Source organism: Hypanus sabinus, chromosome X2 (genome assembly GCF_030144855.1).
Source record: "Hypanus sabinus isolate sHypSab1 chromosome X2, sHypSab1.hap1, whole genome shotgun sequence".
Lineage (NCBI taxonomy): Eukaryota > Metazoa > Chordata > Chondrichthyes > Myliobatiformes > Dasyatidae > Hypanus > Hypanus sabinus.
In genome coordinates, this window is record NC_082739.1 from 8,218,256 (window position 1) to 8,232,894 (window position 14,639).

The following is a 14,639-nucleotide window of genomic DNA, read 5'->3' on the forward strand; positions in this document are numbered from 1 at the left end:
AGAATGAGGCAGGAAAGGACAAGGGCTCTCAGTTTAGAGAGACTCTGAATGACAGTCAGCTTCTTCCCCAATGGTCCTACATGAGAAATAGGAGCAGGAAGAGGCAGTCTGACTCCATGGGCCTGTTCTTCTATTCAACAGTATCATAATAATCTTAGCCCCAATTTCATCTTCCGCCCCATAATCCTTAACCAATATACTGATAATCTATCTTCTGCATCTTATAAAATATTCAACGACTTAGTGCTTACTCATCAAATATTTAAGGAAAACTGTTGTCTCCAGAACTTTTGGAATTAAACACTTAAATAAGAGCTGCCAAGGACAGTTCTGATCTCTGCACAGCAAGATTCCACAAAAAGTTGAAGTCCTTTGTGGCCAGACTTGGCACAGTAGCTGTGCATTGCATTTGATAATGCTGGAAAGGTAGAGTTCCACTCCACAAACGCTGATCCAAAATTTAAAGTGACGTTTCTGAGATGAAACATTAGCTTTTCAAGGGAGTCAAGAATCTTAATACCATTGGGTCACAGTCCATTTGATCGCCATCACATTCACCTCCTTGAATATTTCCCTCTCACCAGAGGTGCAGAGTGTACGAAGTACAAAATGCACTGCAGTAACTGACCAAACCTTTGACTGCACATCACAAACCCACAAGGTCTACAACTCTAAGTTGTCCTCAATCACATGCTATCCTGACTTGGAAATATATCAGCCTTTCTTCATTGCTGTTGAGTCGCAGTTCCTACATAGAAGTGTGGAGAGGCCACCTTTACCATCTGGAAGGTGTCAGCAGAAAGCGTTCACCACCATCTTCTCAGGAGCATTAAATGTTGACCGTGCTAGCAGTGCCCACACAATACAATGAAAAAAACAGACAAAATTCAGAAAGATGTTGCTGGGAATCGAGGATCAGAGTTACAGGGATATGTTGAATAGGTTAGAACTTTATTCTTTAGAGTATAGGAGAATCAGAGGAGATATAGTAATATACAAAATTTGAGGGGTACAGATAGGGTGAATGATTGCAGGATTCTTCTCAGATTGGGTGAGACTCAAATGAAAGGTCATAGGTTAAGGGTGAAAGGTGAAATATTTAAGGGGAATCTGAGAGTGCCTCTTCACTCAGAGTGGAATGAGTTGCCAAGGAAAGTGGTAGATATGAGTTCACTTATAACATTTAAGAGAAATTTTTATAGGTACATGGATGAGAAAGATATGGAGAGCTCTGGTTGTAGTACATGTAGATGAGGTTGTAGTACATGTAGATGAGATGACCAGGCTGGGTGAAAGGATTTTGGACAGCTTCAAAAAGAGAGTGAAGAGGTGCAGTGAGAGAATTACAGAGGCATAGACAGAGGCTGCCACTGAGAGAGTGACTTAGAACCAATTGCTCTTATTTCTCCTTTTGGGATCTTAATCTTAGTCTTTTTTTTCCATAAGTAGCCGACCAATCCCTGTGTCATGAGCTTTGACGGCCTCTGTGGTGAGCTGCAGAGTGTTAGACTTCTGGGCTTCTCGAGCATCTGTATTTTCTAATTGTTGCTTTAACCAGAGTCACTAAGCCCTGTGCTTTCTGTTTAACATTCTCAAATTAATGGTGACTGGCACAGGCTTTCCATTTCCTATGATTATTTAATGTGGACTCCTGATTAGCTTGGATTGTGGGGGCCTTGTGTCGAGAATGATTTGTCCTGCAGTGTCACCAATGTTGGAATTCCTATGCATAACCTTTTGTTTCCATCTCTACATGGAAGTCTGCCATTCCTCCATACCTGGGTTCAGTCTTTGCCAGCGCACACTGTGACATCCTGGTTTGTGCAGTAAATGAAAACCAAGGCTCATTCAATCTGGTGCATTCATTAGCACCAATGCATTGTACTGGGCAAGTCTGCCATCCAGTCTGGACCAGTAAGCCACTCCACTGATCTTAATATATAGGGGCAGAATTAGGCCATTTGGTCCATTGAGTCTACTCCACCATTCAATCATAGTTAATTTATTTTCAACCTCATTCTCCTCCCTTCTCCCTATAACCCTTGTAACAGTCAAGAACTTATTAATTTCTACCTCCAGATTCCTTCATGGAGAAGAATTCCATGATTTACCAGTCTCTAGCTGGGGAAATCCCTCCTCATTTTAGATTAATTTTCTTTATTCGGAGGTTGTGCCCTCAGATCCTAAACCTGCCTACTGATGGTAACATCCTCTCTAGGCCCACTCTATCCAAGCCTTTCAGTATCTGCTACCAGGACAGGTTCTCTGTTGATGTCATATGGGACATGGCAATTTTCTGACAATCAGAGATGCAAGCAGTGTAGACTCTTCCCTGCCAGTGTCCATCCTGCTAGCAGATATATGTTGGTCTTACCTGAAGATGGACAAATAATTGACTGTCCATTTCCCTCCGCAGATGCTGCTTAACCCACTGAGGTCCTCCAGCTTTCTGTGTGTTGCTCCAGATTCCAGCATCTACAGAATCACTCGTGTCTCTAAATAATCCTGTTGCACTTACCAGGGAAGAAGTGAGGTTATAGACAATAAAACCACAAAACATAGGAGCAGAATTGGGCTGTTCGGCCTATCAAGTCTGCTCCACCTCATGGCTGATCATTTCCCTCTTAACCCCATTCTCCTGCCTTCTCCCCATAAACTTATATACTTTGATTAATTGAGAACCTATCGACCTCCACTTTAAATGCACCCAGTGTCCTAGCCTTCACAGCCGCCTGTGGCAACGAATTCCATTGATACACCATACTCTGACTAAAGAAATTCCTTCTCATCTCTATTTTGAGGCTGTACCCTCTGGACCTAGACTTCCCCCACCAAAGGAAACATCCTCTTCACATCCACTCTATCTAGGCCTTTCAACATTCAATTGGTTTCAATGAGATCCCACCTCATTCTTCTAAATTCCAGCAAGTACAGGTCCAGAGCCTACAATTGCTCTTCATATTATAACCTTTTCATTCCCGGAATCATTCTCGTGAACTTCCTCAGAACCCTCTCCAATGTCAGCCCAACCTTTCTTAGATAAGTGGCCCAAACCTGCTCACAGTACTTCAAGTGAGGCCTCACCAGTGCCTTATAAAGTCTCAGCATTACATCCTTGCTTTAATATTCTAGTCCTCTTGAAATGAATGCTAACATTGCTTTCACTTTCCTCACCAACAATTCAGCTTGCAAACGGACCTTTAAGGAATCCTGCTTGAGAACTCCCAAATCCCTTTGCACCTCAAGTTTTCGAATTTTCTCCCCATTTAGAAAACTGTCTATGCTTTTATTCCTTCTACCAAAGTGCATGACCATACACTTCCCAACACTGTATTCCATCTGATACCTCTTTCCCCATTATACTAATCAGTTTAAATCCTTCTGCAGCCCCTCTGCTTCCTCAACGCTACTTGCCACTCCACCTAGCTTTGTATTGTCCGCAAACTTGGCCATAAGGCCACCAATCTCATCATCCAATTCTTTGACATACAACATAAAAAGAAGTGGTCCCAATACAGACCCCTGTGGAACAATATTAATCATCAGCAGCCAACCAGAAAAGGCTCCCTTTATTCCCACTCTTAGCCTCCTGCCAAACAGCCACTGGTTTATCCATGTGAGTATCTTTCCAGTATACCCTGGGCTCTTATCTTGTTTAGCAGCCTCACGTGTGGCACCTTGTTAAAGGTCTTCTGAAAATCAATGTATACAGCATCCACTGATCTCCTTTGTCTAAGCTGCTTCTTATTTCTTCAAAGAATTCCATTTGCTATTTTCCAGTCCTCCAGAACCATGCCAGACTCTATTAATTCTTGAAAGATCACTACTAATGCCTCCAAAATCTCTTCAGCTATCTCTTTTACAACATTGAGGTGTAGTTCATCAGGTCCAGGTGACTTATCTACCTTCAGACCTTTCAGTTCCCCAAGCACTATCTCCCTAGTAACAGCAACTGCATTCACTTCTGCCCCTGGACACCCTTGAACCTCCAGCATACTACTTGGGTCTTTCACAGTGAAGACTGATGCAAAATACTCATTCAGTTCATCTGCTATTTCATTGTCCCCCATTACTACCTTTTGGGCATCATTTTTCAGCAGTCCAATATCTACTCTCGTCTCTCTTTTACGCCTTATATCTGAAAAAAAAACTTTTGGTAACATTTTTGGTATTATTGGCTAGCTTCTCTTCATATTTTATCTTTTCTCCCCTCAAGTCTTTTTCAGTTGCCCTATGTTCATTAAAAAAAAATCTCCCAATCCTCTAACTTCCTACTGCTCTTTGCTCTATTAAATGTTGGCTTTGACCTCCCTTGTCAGCCACGGTTGTGTCATCCTGCCTTTAGAATACTCCCTCTTCTTCGAGATGTATCTATCCTGTGGCTTCCAAACTGCCTACAGGAACTCCAGCCACTGCTGCCCTGCTGTCATTCCTGTTGGTGTCCCCTTGTAATCAACTTTGGCCAGCTCCTCTCTCATGCCTCTGGAATTCCCTTTACTCCATTGTAATGCTGATACATCTGAATAGCTTTCCCCTCTCAAATTGCAGGGTGAATTCTACCATATTATGACCACTGTTTCCCAAGGGTTCCTTTTCCTTAAGTTCCCTAATCATATCCAGTTCATTACCAATCCCCAATCCAGCATTGCTGATCCCCTGGTGTGCTCGACCACAAGCTGCTCCAAAAAGCCACCTTGGAGGCATTTCACAGATTCTCTTTCTTAAGATCCAACACCATCTAGATTTTCCCAATCTATCAGAATATTGAAATCCTCCATGACTAATGCAACATTGCCTTTTTGCCATGCTTTTTCTATCTCCTGCAGTAATTTGTAGACCACATCCTGGCTACTATTTGGAGGCCTGTGAATAACTCCCATCAGGGTCTTCTTACCTTTGCAGTGTCTAACTCTACCCACAGGGATTCTACATCTTCTGATCCTATGTCACCTTTCTAAAGATCTGATTTCATTTTTTACCAGCAGAGCCTACCTGCCTGTCCTTTCACTAGATGTGTATCCTTGGATATTAAGCTCACAACTACAATCATCCTTCACCCATGACTCCGTGATACCCACAATGTCATACTTGCCAATCTCTAACAGCACTATAAGATCATTTACCTTATTCTGTATGCTACGTGCATTCAATTAGAACACCTTCAGTCCTGTATTTGTCACCTCACTCGATTTTGTTCCCCTTTTACACCACAACCTATCCCACTGACTGCAATTTTGCCTTATCTGTCTGTCCTTCCCAACAATCTCGCTATACACTACCTCTGCTGGTAAACCAACATCCTTATCACTCTGGTTCCCATTCCCCTGCCAAATTAGTTTAAACCCTCCTCAAAAGCTCCAGCAAACCAGCCTGCAAGGGTATTGGTCCTCCTCAGTCCAGTGAGTAGTGACAGGCAGGAAATGGAGAACATATTGATCAGAATAGAGCTTGATATGAGGTTTAAACTGACTGTTTCTGGCAATAATCCAGTGCATGGATTATTGGTTAGTTGGGTCCATGGTCCAGTGGATGACAAAGTAGCTCCTACCTTGCCCTAGGACATTTGAGAATTTTGTGGCCATACACATCAAAGCTGAAGCAGGTACCTGTGAGTGGGGCTGATGCACCTCAGTGGGGTCTGACAAGTGAATCAGTGGATACAATTCCATCCAATCATCCCCCACTCCACTCCAGCCTCGCAAACCTCCTCCATTCTTACAAGCCTCTGAGATCTCAGCACTTTTGCACTCCTCCAACTAGGCTGTTGCATACCCCCTCAATGTAATCACTCCACTGACTCAGTATGCCTTTAGCTGCCTGGCTCCTAAGCTGTGGAAAGTTTTATATTTATTTTGAGAGATAGCTTGGTAGCAGGCCCTTCTGCCCAATTACATCTGTGTGACCAATTAACCTATTAACCCCCCTGCCTTTGGACTGTGGGAGAAAACCTGAGCACCCAGAGGAAATCCACATGGTCAGAGGGAGAACATGCAGACAGTGGTGAAATTAAACCCAGGTCGCCAGTGCTGCTATAGCGTTATGGTCTCACTTTAATTTCAGATCACCTGCTCTCATGCCTCTTTATCCTACTTGATGGCATGATCTGTTTGAAATTTATTTCAAGTTGTTAAGAATGTCATGTAAATGTGAAGTGTTAACAAAGGAGGGGAGTCAACATTCTGTTTGAAATTGTGGGTGACATTTAAACTTGGTCAGGTGGAATACGACAAGAAATTGGTGGGGATTGGTTTATTTGTGTGCTCCTTGAAATGCTGCCCAAGCTTGCACCTCTATTTTATCTGTGTTCAATGTCACCACTGTAGCACAACCCAAGTGTTCACCATTTCTGTGAGAAAAAATTGCCTCACACATCTCTTTTGAACTTTAAATTCATGGCCTTTAGTGTTAGATATTTCAATCCTTGGAGAAAGGTACTGGCTGTCTACTCTATCTACTCCTCTCACAATCTTATAAACTTTTATCAGGTCTCCCCTTAGATTCCATCACTCCAGAGGAAACAAACCAGATTTTTCCAACCTCTCCTTATAGCGCATGCCCTCTAATCCAGGCAACATCCTGGTGAACCTTTTCTGCAGCATCTGCAAATCCTCCACATTCTTCCTGTAATGGGGTGACCAATTCCAGATGTTGCCCAACCAGAATGCGATAAAGTTTCAACAGAATTTCCTGACTCTTGAATTCAGAGCCTCAACTAATAAAGGTAAGTGTGCTGTTTGTGTTCTTTACCCCCAAACCAATCCATTTGTGTGGCCACTTTCAAGGAACTAACCAAATGTGGTCCAGCAAGACCCCCTCTAACCTTACATCAAGTAAACCCTGGCTTCTGCCCCCTTCCTTTCCAGTCCTGATGAAGCGTCTCAGCTCGAAAGGTCAACTGTTTACTCCCCTCCTTAGATGCTGCCTGACTTACTGAGTTCCTCCAGCATTTTGTGTTTGTTACAAGTAAACGCAGTGGTGGTGTTTTCCATCCTTACTGGAAAATCAAATGCAAGGTATAAATGAATAACACATTAAATTCACACCTTCCTTTTCCAATTAAAGTCCCAGAATGTTGAGAATTAAAATGTTAGGTAAACATATCACGTCGGGTGAGTATGGCAGATAGTGACTCGGGAATTATGCTAACTGTAATACTTCACAGCAATTTAAGTGACGGCTCTGTCATAGCAAGCCTGATGCTCTTGGGAGTTACAGGACATCCATGTCAGGTTGGATCCCACATTTTTTTGTTGTTTATTTCTGGGTTTGATTGGCGAGGCCAATATTTCACGTCCATTGCTAATTGTCCTTGAACAGGTGGCAGTGAGTCATAACTACAGTTCTACTGCTTACCCCTGCAACTTGGAGAGGGACCTGCAGCTAATGTCACTCCCACTTGCCTCGTGGCCTCATCCTTCTCCGAGTGAGAGCACAGAGATGCGGAAAGGTGCTTTGGCAAATGAATGCAGTGCACTTTAGAATATAAAAAGTACAGCACAGTGCAGGCTCTGCAGCCCACAGTGTTGTGCTGACCTGCATAAACCTGTACGAGCTTAGGGTGGTCGAACAGACTGAGAATTCAACACAGCAATCAGTGTAAACGATAATCAGATTTCACAGTAACCACTAACAGCTTTGATGAAAGAAAGTTGTTGGATATGACTTTATGGTGTAAATACACAGTACGTTACATGAATGAATGGCAGTGATTATTCATTTCTTGATTTGCATAATTTATGTATATAAAAATATGACATTTTAGTCATCACGTTTCATAAGGATCATTATTTAACCAACTAATAAGACCCTTATATGATACAATTATATACAGGGTCCCGTGTAAATAAGGTCTTCGCCAGAGCCACCCCAATTCTCCTGAACTCACTTTTTCCTGACTTGTTAGTGTTAGGAACAGGTATCACCTTGGTAAGATCTAACATCGTCTTTTAAATAGCTTTATCCTTTAATTTAAAAGAAATTGCTGAGATCAGGGTTTGAAAGCTGTATAATCCTTTAAATCTGTTCAATTCAAAAGCTAAAGCATTGTCAAAAAAAGGATAACATTTAACTTCCCAGTCTGTCTTTGTTTAACCTCTCACTCTGTAACAGTTTGCTATGGTAGCGGTGGGAACGGATCTGTCACTACATAACACTGCATTTCATTACCCACCTGTCTGCTATATGAACCAGGATGCAACCCTGATGAATACATTGTATAACACTGGGGATTGTACAGGTCACTTTCCAGCACTGCGCTAAAGAAATGATAAGTGCAGGTGGGACCTTTTATATACTCCTGGCCAGTACTGTTGTATAACACAGGACTGCAACACTAAAGGCTCTTAGTCTGGTAAATATAAATCCTTCGTTGCAGGTGATGGGATCAATTTAATGAATGAACAGACTGAAAATCAATGAATGCATTCCTCCAAGTGATAGAGGCACTTCACACAATTAGCTTTGGTCAAAGTGAAGGACATTTATCCTACAATAATTCTGGCAACAAGCTGTTTAATAGGAACACAAGGGCCAGAATTTTTTCATTGTAGTTAGGATTGTTCCTGACAGGAATCCAAAGATGATCAATGACTTATTCATATCCAATTATGTCTCTGTTAGTAAACAGTTCAGTAACTGGGGAGACAGTTCTACAGCTCTTTTCCAAATAGCGTGTTAGGATGGTACAGCAATGGAGGAGGCCATTTGGCCCATTGCATTAATGTAGTTACTTGACTTGTTTAACTCCACATAAAAGCATTCCTTTACTTACTGAAAATTAAATGAACACTGCACAAAATATTCCCTACTCTGAGAAAAACGACCTGAGATGCATTTTGTTTAATATATAGAACTGTATTCGTGAATGATTCAGGAAAAACAACAACTTGTCTCAATAATAAACTTCAGAGTCTGATGGAAAATTGCTTCAGGGTGAATATTCAAAGATGACACCATGACCTTGGGGGTGGGGGTTAAAGCACCATGTTGGGCTATATCTGGCAATGACCTTTATTAGCGTGGGGTGGGAGGGGGAGGAGGATGGAGATCAGATTGCCCTAAAGTGTTTTCTCTGAAAGCTCCAGATCCTGTTGGTGTCGTTTTCTCCAAGTGCTTGTTTGCGGTTGGTGCACAAGTCAGTCTGCTGGATGCTTTTCTCCCAGCCTCTGCAAGGCACAATTGATCCTGGAACGTACCTGGCGTATCCGTGGACATACATCCCCCAAGCAGTCAACTAGATGGAGGTGAGGTAGGGGTGGAGGAGATGAAAGGAAGGGGCGAATTGGGGGAATGGAGTGGATGGGGGGCATGAGGTTATGGGGAGGAGCGAAGGAGGGAAATGTTGCCAAGTTAAGCTATCAACAAAACTCAGCTTTGGGTTTAAGAGAACAGCAAAGTGTAAAACATATAAATGTAATTTATTAATCCAAATTCAATAGGCATTACTGGAGAGCAATGAGAAACAGCTTGATCCATTCCTTCCCCTTGTAATGAGGATACTAGGACCAGGTACTGGTCTGACGAACAACTTTCCTTCTGGTAAATGATCCTAGGATGTTCCCGTATGTGTGGTTAAACTACATATCAAATGGCAGTGGACTACCCAAACAGAGGTGGCTTACACAACCTCAGTCAATCTCCATCCAAACCCTCCTCTAACCAAAGGTGAAGAAGGGCTGACGATCGCATTAAAATGATAACGGCCAACTCAAGCACCAACACACTATGTTCTCCCTGGTTTGTGAAGTGTTAAAGAGGGGCTGCTGCTCCTCCACCAGGTAAACCCACCCTTCAAGTGACCTACAACATGTTATACAGTTAAACCATCACAATGTCTAGTCAAAAAAGCAAGGATGAAGCTCCCATAGCCTCTCTTTTTCCGAGAAATCATCAAATCTCTCAAACTGTTAACACATAGTCCTCAAGAGACACAAAATGGAATTCCCTTTTCTTCTTGTCTGTAGTATGATACTGGCTAAAACGCAAAGTTTAAGAAAGCATAGCTGGGTACGGTTATTGACGTGTTAAGCAAACTATGGCACAGGATGTATGGGAGGCAAAAAGCAATACTGGGCCTCTAATAGTTAAAAAACTGTAAAAATTACCCTTAGCATTGAGATAAGTCTTGCTTACGGCAACCTCAGCTGCAGCCGTTGTTTAACAGAGTAGTTCAACAACAAGACCAAAAGTTAATAAAATAAAACATATTTCAATCCCTGATTCAACTCCCAAGAAATGCTGCTTATGCCAACACAAGTCCTTGGAATCCCTGGACCGGAAGTTTCAAAGGCACGTAATTTCCACCTTGTCTGCAGGCTGTAGGTGCTGCCAGTATCGCTGCAGTCAGTGGCCGTTCGCTGGGAAGAGATCACGTTCCTTTATTTTGCCTGTCACTGAACACTGAACATTTCCAATCAGTGGGGGTGGGGGTGGTGGGGGGGAGAGTAGGCGCAGGTCATGCCTGAAGCTGGCACCAGCACCAATCTGTCCCCCATGGCGACGTCATCAAAGGGAATTTGACACTTCTGAAGCCTGCCTGACGTTTCGGGTCAGGGAATAAATTACTCTTTTCTTGTGTCTTTTTGTCTTCCTTTGGTCTCCGTTCACCATCCACTTGAAAAGTCAGAATGTTCAAACTGCAATACTGGATGGGAGTCTTTGGAGCCTTTATGTTTCAATTATGAGTGTAGATGCTTCTCCTTATCATTTGTTTGAAGCCAACTTCTGGTAAAAGCATTAGAAAATGTTGCATTGCCTACTTGCACTCTGCATATGGCGAAGTGGACAGGTTTTACTTACTGCCCACAATGTTCAGGCAGAGGACAAGAGAGTGTGAGGGGGAGAGAGAGGGGGGGAGGGAGGGGGAAGAGGGTGGGAGAGGGGGGAGAGGGGGAGGGAGAGAGGGGGAAAGGGGGGAGATAGGGAGAGGGAGAGGGAGGGAGAGAGGGAGAGAGAGAGGGGGAGAGAGAGAGGGAGGAAAAGGGAAGATGGGGGAGAGGGGGAGAAGGGGGAGAGGGGGAGAAGGGGGAGAGGGGGAGGGGGAGAGGGGGGTAGAGAGAGGAGGAGAAATAGGGGGAGAGAGGGGGTGAGAGGGAGTGAGAGAGAGAGAAAATAAGAAAGGCAGGGGGTTAAGTCAGTCAATACAGGCAGTGCTGGACAGAGCAGGTTGACTCAATGAAGCTCTGCACGACGCCAACTCACTCCACCCCAAGGAGGGGACCTTCCCCTTCTCCTCAGCTCATGAACTGTGTGTAGCCTTCGGCACCCGTCACAATCACATCCATCCAAATCCGCATTGCCTCTGGGGTCGGAGCCACCATGAAGTAAAGCCGGTCATGAGTTTTCACACAAAACGTGAGGCCAGGATTGGGGCTCTGAAAAGACAACAAAGTGGGAGGAAAAATTCAAGTCAATTTCTCAAGGACAATGATACCATTTTCACGTTAAATAAAAGCTTGTCTGTGAAGCGTGATATTCTGAGGATATATATGAACTATCTCTTTTTATGAACTAGTCACCAAATTGGGAAGAATACATGCCTCGCTATCAACCGTGACTCTGCGGGTATGCACTCATCTTTAGCTCACACAGTTTTGAGTTCAAGTCCCGCTCCAGAGATTAACACTGAGGCTACCAAAGTGTTTTTCTGGGGTAACTGTTAAACTACTGTTTCTTCAAATTCAAATTGATCCTGTGAGATAATTCCAAAGAAAAGCAATGTTTCCCTTGTGCCTTGCCCTTTATCCCCTACTTCCTACTGGAGCAATTAATATGGTCTTTCTTCACAGCCTTGCAGGATCTTGCTGTGTAAATTGGCTGTTTCTTTTCATACTTTCCAAAATGGCCACATTTTACTGGCAATTCTTTGGTGGTACAGCACTTTGGAACACTGTAGGGCTCTGAAACACTGCTTGCCTCACTGGCTCTGAAACACCACGTCACAGGACAGCCCATGGAAACCTGGAGACTTTCACCAGTCTTCTTAAACTGTACGAGAAGTAGCAGGCTTGTCAATCCCTACTGCTACCCAGTGATCCCAGCCAGAAATAATACTCTGTCCTTCTCAGAGCTGGAGTAATAATTTTATTATTACTACTCTTGGTGGTTTCAACTTTCTGCTCCCCAAATTAGACCACAAGACCATAAGATATAGGAGCAGAATTAGGTCATTTGGCCCATCGAGTCTGCTCCATCATTTTATCATGGCTGATCCATTTTCCCACTCAGCCCCAATTTCCTGCCTTTGCCCCGTATTCCTTCATGCCCTGACTAATAACAAATCTATCAACCTCTGCCTTAAATACACCCAAAGACTTGGCCTCCACAGCCACCTGTGGCAACAAATTCCACAGATTCACCACTCTCTGGCTAAAGAAATTCTTCCTCATCTACATCCTAAAAGGATGCCTCTCCATTCTGAGGCTGGTTCTCTGGTCTTAGACTCCCTCACCGTCAGAAACATCCTCTCCACATCCACTGTTTTGACATTTGATAGGTTTCATTGACGTCAACCCTCATACTTCTGACTTTCAGTGAGTTCAGGCCCAGAGCTATCAACCACTCTTCATATGACAAGCCTTCCGATCTTGGGATCATTTTTGTGAAACTCCTTTGAACCCTCTTCAGTTTCATCACATCCTTTCTAAGATAAAATTCTGGAATCCCCTCTGTAAATCATTGGTCTCTCTCTCGCTCTTTCTTTCTTTCAAAAACAGGCATCGGTACCAACCTGTCCCCCGGTTTCTACGTGCATCTTTCTTTGTGGGCTCAGACAAGTGCTGCTCAACAAACGTTGCCTTCCACAGGCTGGACTGGAGAGGGATCAAGCCCAGTATTTTGTCCTGTATTTCTGAGTGGTATACATTCCAACAGATTATGGCTATGAGTGTGATCAAAGAAGTTACCAAGAAAGATATTGTGGCAAAACTCACCGGTGCAAGACCACCAGTTCTGTAAATGCAACATGAAGATCAGTCCTGGCTGTGAAACTTAAGCAAACCCTGAAACGTGTGAGCGTGTTGAGCTGATGTTGGTGTGGATTTGAAGGAGATGTGTGTGCTTGTGGCTGGAGTTTCACATGTGTGTGGTGTTTTGGTATATATGAGGGTAGAGTGACTTACTTAGTGTGTGTGAGAGTGAGAGTGAGAGAGTGTGAGTGCGAGTGTGAAAGAGTGATAGAGATAGAGATGTCATTTGTGATGAAGGTGCTGTCAAAGACCATGAGATATAGGAGTAGAATGAGGCCATTTGGCCCATTGAGTCTGCTCCACCATTTCATCATGGCTGATCCAATTTTCTTCTAAGTCCAAATCTCCTGATTTCTCCTATATCTTTTTGTGTTGCATTTCCAATCTTTCAAATGATTAATACTGGGTTGCAACAAACATCTCTATCTCTGTTAAAGTGCCTTAAAAAAGGTCCTGATATCCTGATTACTCCTAAAGTCTCAGCTTTTGACCGTGAAGTGTCTTGGGAATTTCAAGGTAAAGTCACTCTGTAAATACAAGCTGTTCCTGGGTACCACAACAGATTTACTTTCCTCACAGGCTGGATGTAGACCAAGCTGCTCTTTCTCTGGCAAACAGACAAAAAGCCTGCTCCTCACCAGTGTTCAGTGGCCTTCAGAGAACTCAGATCGTCAGCTAAGGACCCCTATCATTTACAAGGCAATCATGTTCTGAAGTTGTTTTGACACAGAACAGAGACAAGGCCTGGGAAACCAGACTGCAAGGCCAACACACGCCATGGAGAGCTGCAGTTCATATGTACATTTACTGTGCGCAGGCTCAAATATCCCTTCGGAGAGCACTTAAAGTCCTTACCTTTGAGGCACTTCTGAGATGGTCATAGTAAACCTCTTCAATAGCTTGAAAATAAATCACTCCCTTTAACTTACTTTCGTGTTTGTCTGTCAAAGAAATACATAATTTTAGTTAAAATGGCCAGATCAGATGTTCTAAACATATTGCCTCATCTCTTGTCTTGTCCTTCATTCTTGATGTAGCATTGATAAACAAGCCTACCCGTCTAAGAACACTAGTTTCTCCTGGTGTCCAAAATATCCAGGGAGTTTGATCTTCCATGCAGACAATTTTGAAACAATTATGGATTTGAAGACAAAATGCAGATCAGGATTAAGGTCATTTACCTATGTAATAAGACAATGTCCGCTTAATGCGATCAAAGACGAACCAACGTTTTCTCCAGGATTTAATTTTCCCGCCCATTTTTGTCAGGTAGCCTTTACACATCTTTTCAGACATGGTAATTTGGTAGCAGGTTTCCAGGTTGTGCCCAGATGACTCGATATGTGACCGCAAATCAAAATCTTCCTTCCTGATTGGTAGATACCGGGTTAAAGGTCGTGCCTGAAAGAAAGTTCAGAATGAGCTGGTAGAATGCAAAGGTAGATTATCAATAACTTTCCCAGTGAATCCACCTAACGGCAATGCCCTCCTTCCTGGAACACAAATCTTCTGATTCCACTCCAAATGCCTTTACACTTCTGAACCCTCTTCAAGAGCTTTACATCCTTTCTAGTACCACTGTCTGGCTGGCTTATTATTTTCAGAAGAGTTTGTGATATTGATTTATTTAGAGATACAGCACAGAACAGATCTTTCCGCCTCAATGAGCCACAC

At 43.2% G+C, this 14,639-nt stretch overlaps 1 protein-coding gene across 17 annotated transcripts in view; it reads right to left on the reverse strand.

The window, feature by feature from the left end:
* Positions 1-9,399: 9,399 nt before the first annotated feature.
* The window catches only part of phldb1b (pleckstrin homology-like domain, family B, member 1b), a 394,940-nt gene continuing 389,700 nt past the window's right edge, over positions 9,400-14,639 (reverse strand). For 15 of the 17 annotated variants that reach the window (XM_059956924.1, XM_059956919.1, XM_059956911.1 and 12 more), the window contains 3 exons: positions 14,147-14,366; positions 13,821-13,906; positions 9,400-11,372 (listed from right to left, as the gene is read on the reverse strand). In XM_059956924.1, coding sequence (XP_059812907.1) covers positions 11,232-11,372; positions 13,821-13,906; positions 14,147-14,366 — 447 coding nt within the window. In that variant the 3' untranslated portion in view covers positions 9,400-11,231. Of the gene's footprint in view, positions 11,373-13,820; positions 13,907-14,146; positions 14,367-14,639 lie in introns of those variants that run through there. The other 2 variants (XR_009509084.1, XR_009509085.1) reach the window with 1 other exon arrangement.